The following is a 17,233-nucleotide window of genomic DNA, read 5'->3' on the forward strand; positions in this document are numbered from 1 at the left end:
CCTGTATGATTTCCCCATCAATTATATGAAGCTTCTTGATAATCTAAAAAAGAACTAAACTTAGGTACTTATTGAAAATAACCTTTAGGAAAAGATATCCATAATTTCATGAATCATGTTTTAAAAATTATTGTTGGTCATAATGTGACAAAATTTTTAAAGAGAAAACATGTGATCCAAACTGGATAGTACATACTGTTTTGTGTTCCAGAATTTCACAGCAGTTTATTTGGTTTCAGGGAACACCACAATTTCCTTAAGCTGTGCCTGAAGCTGCTTTCAAATCACCTTGCTCTTGCACTTGCGGGAGGGGTAGCTACCAGCATTCTTGGGAGACAGGCAGGTCCACTTAGAAATTTGCTCTTCAGACTGATGGACTCGACGGTCCCAGATGAAATCCAAGAGGTAAGAGTATAGGACTCGTGAATTTATATCTCAAACCTTGTCTTTCCCCCACTTCCTGGTGGGAGTAAATGTTTTTGGTTAGCTCATCCTTTAAGACGAAGATCCGATGTCATCTCTGAGAAACCTTTCATTCCCTGCTCTCCTACTAGGTAAGGTTTCTCTTGTATATGTTCTCATTGCATCACATTGTATTATAGTTGTCTATTTACAAACACATCTGTCTTTTCTACCAGAAGATGAATTTTTGAGCACAAGGACCCAGTTTTATTTTTTATTATGGTAAAATACATATATGATTTACCATCTTAACAATTTTTGAGTGTATGGTTCAGTGATATTAAATACAGTCATGATGTACAACCATCACCAGCATCTGTCTCTGTAGCTCTTTTCATCTTACAAAATTGAAAATCTATACCCATTAAACAGTAACTCCTCATTCTCCCCTCCCTCCAGCCCCTGGCAACCACCATTCTACTTTCTGTCTTTATGATTTTGACAGTCTGTCATTTAAGTGGAATCATACACTGTCTTTTTATGACTGACTTATTTCACTTAGCATAATGTGTTCAAGGTTCATCCATGTTGTAGCGTATCAGAATTTCCTTCCTTTTTAAGACTGAATAATCTTCTGTTGTGTGTTTATACCATATTTTTCTCATCCCCTCATCCATCATCTTTATGACCTTGGATCAGGTAATGGTTTCTTAAATATGACGCCCAAAGCACAAACAGCCAAAGAAAAAAGAGATAAATTTGACTTCATCAAAATTAAAAACATTTATGCTTCAAGGGACATTAAGAAAATGAAAATCCATCTCACAGGATGGGAGAAATAAATGTAAACTATATATATGGTAAGATTCTAGTTTCCAGAATATGGAAAGGATCCTTAGAACTCAACAATAAAAAAGACAACCCAATTTAAAAAATGAGCAAAGAATCTTAGTAGATGCATCTCCAAAGAAGATACACATATGGCCAATAAGCATATGAAAAAATGCTTCAACCTCAGTAGTCATTAGGCAAATGCAAAACAAAACCACAATGGGATACTGCTTCATGCCCACTAAAGAGCTGTAATCAAAAAGACTGAGAACAGGAAGTGTTGATGAGGATGTAAAGAAATTGGAACCCTCATACATTGTTGGTGGCAATGTAAAATGATGCAGCTGCTTTGGAAAACAGATAATTCCTTAAATAGTTAAACATGAGTTACTGTATAATGCAGCAATTCCACACCTAGTTCTATATCCAAGAGAATCAAAAACATATGTCCCTACAAAAACTTGTACATGAATGTTCATAGCAGTATTATTCATAATAGCCAAAAAGTGGAAACACACAATGTCTGTCAAGTGATGAATGGATGAACAAAAGTGTGGTGTGCCCATCAGTGTAATATTACTCAGTCATAAAAAGGAATGAAGTACTAATACATGCTACAACCTGACTGAACCTTGTAAACAGGCTAAGTGAAAGAAGCCAGACACAAAAGCCCACATAGTGTATGATTCCATATATATGAAATGTGCAGAGTAGGCAATCCATAGAGCCAGAAAGCAGATTAGTTGGTTGTCAGGGCTTTGGGGGATGGAGAGATGGGGAGTGACTGCTTAATGGGCACAGAATTTCTTTTTGGAGTGATGAAGATATTCTAAAATTAGTGGTGATGTTTGCACAACTCTATGAATATACTAAAAGCCACTGAATTTTATACTTTCAAAAGGTGAATTTTATGCTGTGAATTACATGTAAATAAAAAAAAGCAAAAAAGATACAGTGATTTTTCAACTAAAGGGACATATCCTTGGAATGTCGGTAGAAGGAATATTAACCAGGTGGTGAATGGGAACTTTGACGATTTAATATTTATGAGGAATGAGGTGGTATAATATTTTATTTTATTTTGGATTTATTTCTTTTTCTTGAGGTACAGTTGATGTACAATATTATATTAGTTGTAGGTGTACTAGTGTAATATTTTAAAAAAGGTTGAAAAGCACAGGAATAAGATAAGGAGAGTAAACTTTTAAAAAGTTATCTTTAGAATTGTTTATTCTCCTTGGTAGCTGCTCCATCTTAGGAGAGTCCTTAGGAGATGGATTCTCCCAGGATGTGTATAGGGCTGTTTCTGTTGAGGGCTATTTCTGATCCTCTTTCCTTATCCCTGAAACTTCTAGTAATTTATTTGTTTGCAGCAATCACTGTTGCTGTTGTTTCTTGTGTTTCTTTTTTAATGCTTTATTTTGAATCAATTGTAAACTTAAGGAAAGGTTGCATAAATAATAGAATTTTCATGTATTTCTCACCAGCTTCCCCTAATGTTAATGTCTTACATAACCACAGTACAATTATCAAAGTCAAAAATTAACATTGGTTTAATACTGTTAAACTAAACACTTTTTAAGAAATTTTATCAGTTTTCCACTAATGTCCTTTTTCTTTTCCAAGGTTCTATTTGGGATCCCATATTGCTTTAATTGTTTTTTCTCCTTAGTCTCCTGCACTCGGGAACAATTCCTCATTCTTTCCTTATCTTTCATGACTTGGACACTTCATGAGTACTGGTCACTTATCTTATTGAATATCTCTTTATTGTTTTCTCATGATTGTGCTGAGGTTATGCATTTTTGACAAGAATACCGCAGAAATGGTGATATGTTTTCAGTACATCATATTGTGCAGTTCATGATATTCATGTGTCTTATTACTGGAGACTTTGACCTTGAACACTTGGTTAAGATGGTGTCTTCTGGATTTTTACATCCATCGGTAGCTTCTGATAGAGAGTAGATAGAACATACATTCTTTGAGAATATACTCACACGGAAATAGTTTGCGAATTGAGTATCTTCGTGAAAAGTTGAAGCATAGAATTCTAATGGGAAATCATTTTCCCATATGAATTATAAAGTTGTCATCTTCTAGCTTTCAATGTTGTTACTCAGAAAATCAATGCTGTTCAAATTTTTGATTCTTCGTATGGAAATCTGTTTCTCTGTCTAGATTCTGTAGCAAGTTCTACTTGTCCTTTGTGTTCTCGCTCTTCAAAATGATATGAACTAATGTGGTTCTGATTTTATCTACTGTGGTGTATACTTGGTTGGACCCTTTTAATTTGGAAACTCTTAGACTTCAGTTTTAAGATATTATCTTGAAATATATTGTTGATTTCCTCTTCATTGTTTTCTGTCTCCCTGGAACTCCTTATTTTAGGGATACTAGATGTCCTGAATCAGTCCTCTTAATTTTCTTCTGTTTTCTTTCCTGTTTGCCATCTTTTTTCCCTCTACTTTATGAGAAATTTAATCTTAAATTCTAACCCTTCTATTGAGATTTTTTGTTTCTTCTATCATATTTTTAATTTATAAGGGCTCTTGTCCTTAATCTTTGTTTCTTTCTTCTAGTCCACTACCCTCATTTTGCTAATAAAGAAGCTATGATCCAGAGAAGTTATGTGGCCTAAGATAATACAGCTATTCTTTATGCTGTTTTTGCTACCTGGATCTTTGTCTGGCTAAGTCCTGCTCATTTTTTAATTCTTAACTGAAATGCCTAATCCTCAGGGAGATGTTCCATGAGCTAATAGGCCATGTAAATTGCCTTTGTATGTGTGTACTCACTGAAGTTTGCACTTCCTTTTACTTTCCCTTTGTGACTCCTTTCACATTTACAATTACTTGCTCAAGATTTCTCTTTCCTGCTAGAGTATATGCTTATGAAAGTAGGGCTTGTGTCTGTCTTGTTTATTTCTGCATCCACAGCACTTTGCAAAGAACCTTACCGGGCCCAGTATTGTAGACTCAATGCTAAATTTTTGTTGGGTGGTGATTAGCTATTTAATGGCAAATCCAAAATATGTATTCTAGTTTTCTTAAAGACATCTAAAGAAGGACTTGCACGCTTTCTTTTTTGACATACCACCTCTTTTAGACTTTTATGATCCGCCTTCTTTAGACTTCCATGATCCTAATAGTGAATTTATTTTTCATATATTTCTATTAAAAAAATAAGAACCAGGCCAATAAATCTACTTTTCTTTTTTGATATCAGGTGGTAATTGAAACTCTGTCAGTGGGAGCAACCATGCTGTTACCTCCATTAAGAGAACGTATGGAATTACTTCATTCTCTTTTACCCCAAGGACCTGATAGGTGGGAAAGTTTATCTAAAGGACAGGTGAGCCTTTGCGTAGTATCTAAGTAAATCAGTAATATCATACAAAAAAATAGACTGAGTGGGAAATAAAACTTATCAATTGCTATGTGTTTATGGAATAATACTTAACTTGATGGGTCTGGTAAATCCTAGTATTTAATGTTTTCTGCTGGACGAGTTCCCAGATTTCTAATGAAGGTGAAGCAAGTGATAATTTATTAAATGATTTGGGGCCGATTATTAAAATTATGACTGATTTTTCCAGTGTTGCTTACACTGTCAAACTACAGACCTTTTAGTTTATTTGTAGTATGCTGAGTTGAAATAAAGGGCATGTGCTACTGCTGGTTCCATGCCCAGAACTTTCTTTGAAATTGCTTATATAAAAAGTAAAAGAAGATTACTCTTATGAAAAAGTATTTGATGATATGCATATGCTTATTCTTTCCATTTTTAATGTCTGGTATACATTAATTACATTTTTCTTAACCAAGTAAGAATAATCAATTGTAGAGTTATCGATTTGAGGGAAAAAGTGGTGCTTACCGGCAATATAATATCCACAGATGCTTTCCAATAAATATTTTGCATTGTTTGGATTTCAAGTGATTTATCTTAAACATTAGAATAAATAGTGTCATTGATAATTTTTAGAAGAATGTATGCATAGCATAATTTATCTGTTGACATTTCCTATTCCTCTTTACTTGCAGTGCTAAAGTCGTTATGCAGAGTATGTCATTTTAGCTTAGAGTTTTAGGTATTATAATAAAGGATGGAATAAAATGCTATAAGTTGCATTTTTCCGAATAATAATAATAATAGGATAGTTCTTGTTTTGATTACACATTTCCTAAAAGATTATTGTTTATGAGGATATTGAGTGGATTGGTTAGTATTATTAGTACAGTTTTTTTTTTCTAGGATCCTTTTTTTCTTTTCTAGTGCACTTTAAGCTAATTATTTATTTGTTCCTGTTTCATTGCTGGAAACATTTTTCTTTAGAGAATGCAACTGGATATCATTCTAACAAGTTTGCAAGATCATACCCATGTAGCTTCCTTACTTGGCTATAGCGCACCCTCTGATGCTGCTGACCTCTCCTCTGTGTGTACTGGCTACGGAAACCTGTCTGATCAACCTTATGGCACTCAGAGCTGCCATCCAGACACCCATCTGGCTGAAATTTTGATGAAGACTCTCTTAAGAAATTTAGGATTTTATACAGTAAGTTCCTCTTTTTCTTTGTAGTGAAAAAAAGAATAAAGCTAGGAGTTTATTTTGAAGAGGGCAGGGACTGCTTCAGGTCAAGATATTTTGACATTTAAACACTAATGTAATCAATAAAACTCTAGACTCCACTCCCCCAAAGAGGGGAAAACATGTTAGATCTTCTGAAATATTGTGGGTGCCAAGTGACTTGTAACTGACACTTCCAGAGGTTTATTTTAGAATTTTACCAAAGTTTTCTGGTGTTAATGTACAAGAATAAACAGATAAAAATAGTCAACAACATTTTGCAAGAGAAGAATAATGAGGAAGGGATCAACCTTACAGATACAGTCTTATAATTAAAGAATGTGGTTGGTACTGACTAAGAATAAGCTGGTCAGTAGGAGAGAAGACAATGGGCACAATAGCTTTCCCTGTAGTAGGATGCCATTAATTCTTATTCTTTGCTGTTTCTTAGATTCATCTCTTTTTTTCTTTCCATTTCTGGGGTTCTAGCTCAGGCCATCATGACCCAATGCTAATAGCAATGTTGTAGCTGTTGTCACTGTTGCTAGTCTCTTAGCATCTTACTGCTGGAATAACCTTGTTGTATTAAATAACCTCATTGTATTAAATTAGAACCCCCTCAGACCCTTCGTCATTCGGCTTACATACCACTCTCATTTGAGCTCATGCGCATGGCACACCTATCTCCTGCTTGCTCTGTCTGTCTACCAATCTGTGACTTCTTTAAGACTTGACTATTCTGGGAAGTTTTGCCCCAATAACCCCATCTAACTATGTAATTATAACTGCACACCTTTCAGCAATGTTTAGAGTCAAAGTGTACTGTGAGACTTAACTTTGAATTGTTTGTGTATCATTTCATATTATTTCCTACACCTCTTCAGCGTCGGATCTGTATATTCTTTTTCTTCTATACGAGTCTTAGTGTTCTTTTCTGCCTACATTAAAAGGTTCTGGCTAAGTTAGAGTGACAGTTGTTTCTATAGAATTATGTTCTTTCAGATTTAAGGATGTAGATTTGATCTGATATTTGGCTGCAAATGGAATGGGAACAGTGTTACGGTATATCCATTTATTATTGACTGAAAATTTTTTCCAAACTTGTAAGGGACATTTATGCTGCATTAAAGTAGTGCCTTTCTTGTGTTATTAGGGCTGAGGTAGATGTGTATATTTATGGAAATGGAAATAAAATACTAACTGCTTTGGGGCCAAAATCATAAATATTGTTTGTTTCTGATGTGGTTTAAACCAAATTTGTCACGTTCTAAGATTTTAAAACAATGGTGCTTATCTTAGTTTGTTTGGGCTATTATAACAAAATACTATAGACTGGGTGGCTTATAAACAACGCAAATTTACTTCTCACAGTTATGGGGACAGGAAGTCCGAGATCAAGGTGCTGGCAGATTCAGTGGTGCCCACTTCCTGGTTCTTAGGTGGCTGCCTTCTTGCTGTGTCCTCACACAAGGGAGCTCTCTGGGCTCTCTTTTATAAGGGCGCTGATCCCATTCATGAGGGCAGAGCCCTCATGACCTAATCACCTCCCAAAGGTCCCACCTCCACATACCACCACATTAGGATTAGGTTTCAACATAGGATGTTGAGGGGACAGAAACATTCCATCTCTAGCAGTGCTTGTTTGGCATCTTATAATGGAACTCATATAGCAAGGGCCTTAGAATGTTCTGAGACTCTCTCTTGCATATTGTAAACATAGACCATATTTTATGCATAAATATATTCATCATATCATTTATAAGAAATAAAAATTGGAAATAGCTGCAATATCTAAAAATAGGGGAATGGTTAGATAAATTACAGTGTATATGCTTAATGGAATATTATATGACTTAAATTTTATGTACACATGGTTTATGAAAACCTAGAAGATATTTGTGAATCTGTTGGAAAAGGGAAGACTGAAAATAGAATATGCGGTATTATGAAAAAACGTCAGGAAAGGAAATACACCAAAAAATATTATTAGTTTTCTATAGGTAGTTGGCTAAATGGTGATTTTACCTTTTTTTTTTTAAAGATTTTATTTTTCCTTTTTCTCCCCAAAGCCCCCGGGTACGTAGTTGTATATTTTTAGTTGTGGGTCCTTCTAGTTGTGGCATGTGGGATGCCGCTGCAGCACGGCTTGATGAGCAGTGCCATGTCTGCGCCCAGGATCTGAACTGGCAAAACCCTGGGCTGATGAAGCAGAGCGTGGGAACTTAACCACTTGGCCACGGGGCTGGCCCCTTAACTTTTTTTTAATGTAGTTTTGGTATTTTCTAATTTTTTTTTTTTTTTTTGGCATTTTGGTATTTGTTCCCTCTTTTGTTTAATCAGATTTTCTAAATTTTTTATACTGAGCATTTCTTTTTTTTAAAAAAATATTTGTAACTTGAAATAATTGAAAACTTACACAGGAGTTACAAGAATTATTCAAAGAACTGCCCTGCACTCTTCAGTCAAATTTGCTTTCTCTCTCTCTCTTTTATTCTAAATAATTTTGAGAATAAGTTGCAGATGTCATGCTGGTTATTCCTAAACACTGAGCCTGTCTTTCTTAAGAAGAAGAATATTCTCCTACATAACAACAGAACAATTATCGAATTCAGGAAATTTAACATTGATACAGAACTGTTATCTAATATACAGTCCATATTCAGATTTCTACAGTTGTCCCAATAATGTCCTTTGTGGTGACCCCCACCCCCCTGCCCAAATCCAGGATCACACATTGTATTTAGTTGTTATGTCTCTTTAGTCCACTCACTTCTCTTGTAATCAGAAACAAATTTAATTTCTAAGAATTGTGTTTTTAGAAATTCACAAGCATGTGAAAATAAAGCCTTTACACAGGAGGTCTAGAAAGCAATAGCATTAAAATGTTGAAATATGTTGTCTTTGAGTATTGTACTATTTTTCATATTTTCAAAGTTTCTGTGGTGAAACATGTATTACTTTTTTTTAATGGAAAGACAAATTGAAATTGCTTGATAAATCTTACCATCTAGTCTAAGTAGCTAACAACAACATAGCAAAGATTTAAAGATTGATAAGGAGAGAAAGAAGACATTGGCTTCTTAAATCAAAATCATTATGGTAGAACATTACTTTCATTTTCAAACACTTCAAATGTAATCTTCATTTATGTATCATTTTAGGATCAAGCATTTGGAGAGCTAGAAAAGAATAGTGATAAATTTCTACTTGGAACATCATCTTCAGAGAACAGTCAGCCTGCTCATCTTCATGAACTGCTGTGTTCACTGCAGAAACAGCTGCTGGCATTTTGCCATATCAATAACATTAGTGAGGTATGTGATTCTTTGCCTTTCTTGGTAATCTCTCACTGACCTCAAAACTCAGATAATGTAGGTAAGCCATGATATTTTTTGGTACCTTGAATCTTTTGAAGAGTAATTTAGGAACTTTTTTCCCTCAGAACTCAAGCAGTGTGGCATTGCTTCATAAACATCTTCAGCTCTTGTTGCCTCATGCCACAGATATTTATTCACGTTCTGCAAATTTGCTCAAAGAAAGTCCTTGGAATGGCAGCGTTGGAGAAAAATTAAGAGGTGTGTTTGGTACTGGATTTCAAATTTAATCAGTGGTTGTAAAGCAAGAGTCCTTAGCCTTTCCAAAGCCTTAAGAGGGCCTGAAACCTCTGAGTGGAAGAGAAATGATCTTGAATCTGCTTCCTGTTGAAGATCTCTTTGATCTTGGTTTGGGGGTGATGGTAAGAGCGATTGATCCCATTAATCTTAAAAGATGCTAATTGGTGTGACAGAGGCCTAATTTAAAGGCATTGGATGATAACTACTCAAAAAGATTAATTTTAAATGGCACGAAGTGAGATTTTTATCTGCTGTTTCTTTACCTTTCCTCAGTATTTGCCAGTGTTCTTTCCTTCTTGAAATGCTTTCTTTTTTCTTGCTTCAGTAGTCACAGTCCTATTTTTACTCCTGTCTCTGTGATTACTCTTTTTCAGTCGATTCCTGTAAGCTCCTCTTCCTTGTACATGCCCTTTAATGTTTAGGATACTCTGAATTTTGCCCTCAGCCCCCTTTTCTCCCTGAATGATCTTATCTGGTCCCATTATCTTTAACCACCACGTGCACGTTGACTCCCATATTTGCATCTAGCTGAGAACTCCTGTTTTGCACTAGAAACTTTCTCTAGTTACCTGCTCGGTGTCTTTTCTTGGTGGTCCCAAAGGCAACTAAAATTCAATATATCTATCCAAAACCAACTCATCTCTGAAGTTCCCCCACTGAAAAAAGAAAGAAGCTGAGAAACTAAAACCATTGCTTACTAGATTACCTTCATTTTGTTGTTCCACAGGCATTTAAAATTTAATCTGTTCAAACTGAACTCATCTCTGAATGGGCCTCCCTGCCCCAAAATACAATGAAATATTAAAAATAACTTGATGTAAGACCACTATTATTTTATTATCTATAAAAAGACAGATGCTTTGAGGTAATTGTAATTTTTCAAAATGTAAATTTAGTTTAAAAGACTTAAAAGGCTTCCCTCACTAGAATGTAAGCACCATGAGGGCAGGAATTTTTAGCTCCTTGTTCATGACTATATGCCTTTCACATAGAACAGTGCCTGATATATTGTAGATACTCAATATTTCTTGAGTCAGTCTAAAAAGATAAAGTTGTGAATGAGAAATTCATAATACGTTTTAAAGGAAGCATCTGTAATCTTTTGAATTTGTTGGCATGAGGGTATGTGTACTTTCCCACAGTGTCTGTTGGTGGCACTTTCTGAAAGTGAGTAAATACTAATACCACATCAGCTACTAGGTAGGTGTTCAAAAAGAGTTATTGAATTAGTGTAGGCTACTATAGTATTTCTTAGGTTTTTTTTTTTTTCAGTTTGTTTGAAACGATTGATCCATGTTGAGTTTCTTACCCTTCCTAGATGTGATATACGTCTCAGCTGCAGGCAGTATGCTCTGCCAGATTGTTAACTCCCTACTGTTACTCCCCGTGTCAGTGGCTCGGCCTTTATTGAGTTACCTCCTCGACTTGTTGCCACCTCTTGATTGCCTTAATAGGCTCCTGCCAGCTGCTGCTCTTTTAGAAGACCAGGAGTTACAGTGGCCTCTTCATGGTAAGTAAAGGTAAAAGAGCGGTTATCCTTTGGAGAAAAGTTGTTCCTCTTGCATGCATCAGGTAAATCATATCTGACACTTGGGTGTTCTATGTAATCAAAAAGATGAGGTTGTTATCTTCTGAGAACTTACAGTCTAAAGTGGGCAACTGAGATGGGAAAACTCCAAGTTGCTCGTACATAACTGTCATGAATAGGGTCTTCATATGGTCATCAGGTGTGATTAATGTAATTCATTAATTCTGAGACTTTTTTTCAAATTTTGACATGGTTGAAATTGGGCCATGTTACAATGGATGATAGGAAAGCATTGTTTCATAATTCCGCCAGCAGCATAATGACACGTTTTACAATCAGTGGATTGATTTGATTAAAAAGTTTTCTTAAATGCGAAGACTTTTGTTTATTTATTTTTTCGAGGAAGATTGGCCCTGAGCTAACTACTGCCAATTGTCCTCTTTTTGCTGAGGAAGATTGGCCCTGAGCTAACATCTGTGCCCATCTTCCTCTACTTTATACGTGGGATGCCTACCACAGCATGGCTTTTGCCAAGTGGTGCCATGTGTGCACCCTGGATCCAAACCGGCGAACCCCGGGCCGCCAAGAAGCAGAATGTGCACACTTAACTGCTGAGCCTCTGGGCCGGCCCCAACTTTTAGTGTTTTTTTTTGGGTTTTTTGAGGAAGATTAGCCCTGAGCTAACTGCTGCCAATCCTCCTCTTTTTGCTGAGGAAGACTGCCCCTGAGCTAACATCCGTGCCCATCTTCCTCTACTTTATATGTGGGACTCCTACCACAGCATGGCTTGCCAAGTGGTACCATGTCCACACCCGGGATCTGAACCTATGAACCCTGGGCCACTGAAGTGGAATGTACGCACTTAACTGCTGAGCCACTGGGCCGGCCCCCCAACTTTTAGTTTTAAATTTCTATTTGGTAGTAAAATATTTTGTATTGGTTGGATATATAGATAACTGATTGAATGTCAAAGATGGAAGTTGGGAACCTATCTTCCTGTGTTTTTCTTTTTTAGCTACTTTATAGTAAAATAGTATTCTGATTTTAGGCATTACAGTTGAATTTACTCTTTTTTTATTGAAGTATAATTGACTTAGTTTCGGGTGTACAATATAATGATTCGATATTTGTATACACTGCAAAATGATCACCACAATAAGTCTACTTTCTCCCTGTCACCATACAAAGTTACAAAATATGAAATACAATATTATCTTAAATTTACTTTCAATTGAATATAGCTTAAAATACCATGTCTAAAAAACATAAACGTGTCTTTCCATTGACGTCTTGTCTACACTAAGGCTACCAAAGGAGTTTCAATACTGAAATCTTAAAAACCTTTCAAGTTTAAGTGAGGCCACTGTTTTTTTGGAAAGAATCCTGGACTAAGGTATAAAAGGATCTAGATTTTATTAGTCTTGGCTCTGCTAGTAATTTGGCTGTGTGATCTTGAGCAAGTCCCTTATAACTTCTGAAAGCCTTGGTTTCTTCTCCTGAAAAGATTGGAGTTGGACAAGATGACCTGAGGGCCTGTCCTACTTTAACATTGTATGGTTCTGTGACAGTTGGATTCAGATGAAGTCGAGCATCAAGGTTACAGTTGTAGCAGGTTGTTGATTAGGCTTTTTTGGAGCCATTCTAGGATTATTCTTGTTTTTCTAAAGCATCTCAGAACTTGCTAAGATTCACTCTGTTTGTATTACATTAGGTGTCATTTTATTTTGGATTTCTGCATCTGTGTTCATAAGTGATATTTTTCTATAATTTTTCCTTTTCATGCTGTCCGTGTATCATTTTTACTACCACAGTTATACTGACATAGCATCGGTTTGGAACTTCCCTTTTATTCTTTTTCTCTGAAATAATTTATGTAAGATAGGAGGTCTCTCTTCTTGAAGCTTTAGAAAACTTTATCTATAAAACTATCTGGCCCTGGTGTTTTTTTGTAGATAGACTTTGGCTATTAATTTTCTTTCTTTAGTCATTATTATTCTCTTCCAGCTTTTTGTTTCTTCTCAAATCCATTTTGGAAATTGATGTTTTTCCATTTTGTTATTTTTCTAATTTATTGACATAAAATTGTTCATAATATTCACTCATGTTTTTTTAAATCTCTAGTGTATCTGTGGTTACATTCTCTTTTTTTATTCCTAGTTTTTGAATTTATGGCATCTTTTTTTTTGGATTAATTTTATTAGTGGTTTGTCTGTTGGTTTTCACATAACCAGTTTTTGGATTTGTTGATCTTCTCTGTTTTTCTTTAGCAGTTTCATTGATATCTGTTCTTAACTTTATGGCTAAGTGTAGTTGTTTTTTTGTTTTTTTTTTTTAAGGTGAAGAACTTTTAAAAACAAATGTACAATAAGAAAGCATGGGTCTAGATCTTAGTAAAAGACAATTCTGAATTCAGGCCTTAAAAGTATTAAACAATACTGGGGCTGGCCCCGTGGGCGAGTGGTTGAGTTCGTGCGCTCCGCTGCAGGCGGCCCAGTGTTTCGTTGGTTCGAGTCCTGGGCGTGGACATGGCACTGCTCATCGAGCCACGCTGGGGCGGCGTCCCACATGCCACAGCTAGGGGGACCCACAGCGAAGAGTATACAACTGTGTACTGGGGGGCTTTGGGGAGAAAAAGGAAAAAAATAAAATGTTTAAAAAAAAAAAAGTATTAAACAATACTAAGTGTCGTTGTACTAGATCAGCTCTTGTATTGATTTTGGGGTGATGAGCTGTCTCAAGTACTCATTCTTATGGTGAAATCTGATCTGGATAATGAAGAGTAGGAATAGAATCCTTTGGGATAATTCTCCCAAATTCTGTTTTAATTTTTATCTTAAAATTAGTAACTTTACAAAGGAAATTTTTGATAGCATAAGTTATCTGAATATATTTTACATTAGCCTAGTAAAGAGAATATGTACAGAATAATTTGTTCGCATTGTAAAGTTGTTTTGTGTCAATATCTTATTGCATTGCAATAGAAATGAAGAATCTTGAATACCAGGTACGACACGGTTACTAATGATTTTGTCTTCAGGAGGGCCAGAACTGATCGATCCTGCTGGTGTGCCATTACCTCAGCCAGCCCAGTCCTGGGTGTGGCTTGTAGATCTGGAAAGAACAATTGCTCTCCTTATTGGACGGTGTCTTGGTGGCATGCTTCAGGGCTCCCCTGTGTCTCCAGAGGAACAAGACACTGCATATTGGATGAAAACACCACTTTTTAGTGACGGTGTAGAAATGGACATCCCTCAGTTAGGTAATGTGCTTCTCTGCAACATTTAAAATACATGCTTGTGTTTGTACTTCTGTTGGAGATAGTACTTCTACTTCTCTTATTCTGGGTTTGCTAAATAGAGAACTGATAGAAAACAAATGCAACATTAGCAGGGTAAGGGATCTGAGACTAACTTGAAGCCCTCAGAAAAACAGTTAAATCCTGCAGTATTGTGTAGTGTAAAGAACCCCTGAACTAGGAGAGTATATGTCTGGTCCCACTCTGTCATTATTTATCACTTATTTTGGGCAACTCGTGTAACTCATAAAAATGGGAAAATACTTGATTCCTTGTGTTCTCGGGCTTGGAGGTTATGAAACTTCTTCATAGAATGTAAAGCTTTGTAAGGTTACTTACCACGACTTACTAGTGCTCAGTTTTCAGACACCTCTCGGATGTGAGTGGCAGTCCCTTCTCCTCCCAGCTTGTCCTGCTTTCATGCTGTTGTTACCTTGTGTGATTTCTCATTTTTTTCTCCTCACTTATGGTGCCTTTGGGGTTTCTCTTTCCTGCCTCATCTCTCATTTGTCTACTTTGCTGGTAGGCCAGCTTTCCGACGCACTGAAGACGAGGATTTCTCCAGTTCCTGAACAGATGATCTAGTTGTTTTATCTAGGATTAGTCTTTTAATCTCTGGGCTTCTAATTTTGATTCATAAAATGATGAGTTAGATTAGATAATCTATATCGTCTTATTAAATCTGAAATTCATTACTTCTATGATAGTAAAAAGAGACTCAGAGAGTGTCCAGGAAGGAAAATCTAAGAGATCTCAGTTTAAGAGAATCTCAACTAAGAGGGAATACAAAAGATAGAAACCAAAATAGAAATCACAGGAAGGTTTTACTTTAGGGTTGGAGAATAGAAATGAGGAAAGCTGTTGAAGATTTTTCTCCTTTTCCACATAGGAGTGTATATTCATCACTTCATTTATGAACCAGAAAGTGATTCTGGCCATGGTTGATGAATGCTAGACTGGTACCTATAATATGTTTGTATCAAAAAAGTAAAATTATGGTTTTTCAAGGGATATTTAATATCATAGAGATGGTTCCATGCTATCAGTGTTTTAACTCTGTGATAGCCTTAAATGTTCTCCTGAGGACAAAAGTGTCTATATCTCTACCTTCCTCATATTTCTGTTATATTTACTTCACTCAGTTAACTGGCCTTCAGTATAAATAAAATCAATTTGTTTTAATATTTTTCAGTTTTTAAATTATAAAATCATAAAACTATTAAAATGTTACATTTTATGTTTAAATACTTGCATATATTAGGAAAAGGGTATTGTCCTTTGCAAAATTGTAAATATGTGATAATTCAGTTATATCATGGGTTGACTTGACTTTTGGTATTAGCCCCAGAAGTTGACTATCATTTAGAGAATGTTGTTAGGTTTTTTAAATGGAAAATGATTCTGAATGCCAAATGTCCCATTGAAAAGTTAGGAACCACCTAAATAAGTGTAAGTATCAATTGGGAAATTGTTCATGGCATCTTTGATCTCTCTTGAAGCATACTTCACTGATTATTTTCCCTTAAGTCTAGAAAAAAGGAGAAATTCCTGTCTGGTCTCTTTCCCAGTGGTCCCATGTTTCTCAACAGGATATCATTCCATTTTTTGCACAAGAGAGTCTTTGTTACACAAGACTGTGCTGCTTGTCTAGGACATTTGGCTTCCCTGGTCCCTGCCTACCAAAATGCCAGAACTCCTCCCTGGAGTGTTATGTTTGGTCGCACATCCTTCTAGAGGGGGTGGAAAGGGTGATAATACCTCCAATTGAGAAACATTAGAGGACTTTTACCTTTGTAGCATCTACATAAAAGTTTTAAATGTATCATTTCATATGCATTAAATAAATGTGGTAATATTTTATTTGTAGCACCAAAATTTATGAGGTTTAGAATTGATAACTTGAATGATTTTTTTTAGATAAATGTATGAGTTGCCTATTAGAAGTAGCTCTTTCGGGAAATGAAGAACAGAAGCCTTTTGATTACAAATTGCGGCCTGAAATTGCTGTCTATGTAGACTTGGCATTGGGTTGTTCAAAAGAGCCTGCACGAAGCCTTTGGATCAGCATGCAGGATTATGCTGTTAGTAAAGGTAAGATGAAGAAGATAAAGGAGGTAAATATGTAGATAGCTCATAATACTGACTAATATATATGTAATATGTATAAATAGAAAATCACAAGGATCACCCTATTTTTTAATAGAAAAAGATTATTTTTTTTAATAGAAAAAGATTATTTTACAAACAACATTAAAAAAAAATTCGATTTTCCTCTTTGTGGAAAATACCCTAGGTATTTTTTTTGTATACATGTATCCCACTTGAAGCAAACCCACTGTGGGAAAATTGAGATTTATACAAAAGATAGATCCAGAGGCAATCATTTTACTGAAGGATTCCATGCAATGTGAATGCATTTGGTATAACAGTCTGTTTAATGAATCTCTTCCTTTGCACAAGCCCTAGTATAAGAACTGAAAGGAGGTGTGTGTAGGAGTCTAAGCTCTAGGCCTGGTCCTTTTCCTTCTCTGTAAAACATTTTCCTGCTCCAGAGGGCTATGAAAATATCAATTTGAAATAAGGTGTGCTATTAATAAGAACACTAGTGAAGTGCTATGCAAGTATATAGCAATATTTCTTTTCTAATATTATTTGATGAATAAAATTAATTTTATGTACAAATTTTCAAAGGATAAACCTGATTCCTTTTCTCTCCCCTGTTTTGCCTTTTAACAGTGATCTTGGTTGTTTAGAGTCACCTATCTCTAGTTGTCTTTCTCTGTTATTTTTTCTTGTCCTATCTTTAGTTTCCCCCCCATTTCTTTGAATTTTCCTCCTTCTGTGATAAAAATGGTAAAGGTCAATACATTTTCACCTTTTATTTTCTTTTATTTTGTATGATAAAAATGAAATGAGATACATATTATTCAGATCTTTATAATACCAGTGAGATGGTACTTTTGAAAGTTTGATCTCCTCCAGTTTATCATT

The 17,233-nt window shown here is 35.5% G+C and overlaps 1 protein-coding gene across 50 annotated transcripts in view; it reads left to right on the forward strand.

The window, feature by feature from the left end:
- Positions 1–17,233, forward strand: part of HERC1 (HECT and RLD domain containing E3 ubiquitin protein ligase family member 1) — a 203,946-nt gene that overhangs the window by 73,808 nt on the left and 112,905 nt on the right. For all 50 annotated transcript variants that reach the window (XM_070577631.1, XM_070577812.1, XM_070577827.1 and 47 more), the window contains exons 12-19: positions 240–405; positions 4,462–4,587; positions 5,572–5,793; positions 8,967–9,119; positions 9,248–9,380; positions 10,738–10,929; positions 13,985–14,206; positions 16,160–16,333. In XM_070577631.1, coding sequence (XP_070433732.1) covers positions 240–405; positions 4,462–4,587; positions 5,572–5,793; positions 8,967–9,119; positions 9,248–9,380; positions 10,738–10,929; positions 13,985–14,206; positions 16,160–16,333 — 1,388 coding nt within the window. The remainder of the gene's footprint in view (positions 1–239; positions 406–4,461; positions 4,588–5,571; positions 5,794–8,966; positions 9,120–9,247; positions 9,381–10,737; positions 10,930–13,984; positions 14,207–16,159; positions 16,334–17,233) is intronic.

The sequence above is a fragment of the Equus przewalskii genome, chromosome 1 (assembly GCF_037783145.1).
Source record: "Equus przewalskii isolate Varuska chromosome 1, EquPr2, whole genome shotgun sequence".
NCBI classification, from domain to species: Eukaryota; Metazoa; Chordata; class Mammalia; order Perissodactyla; family Equidae; genus Equus; species Equus przewalskii.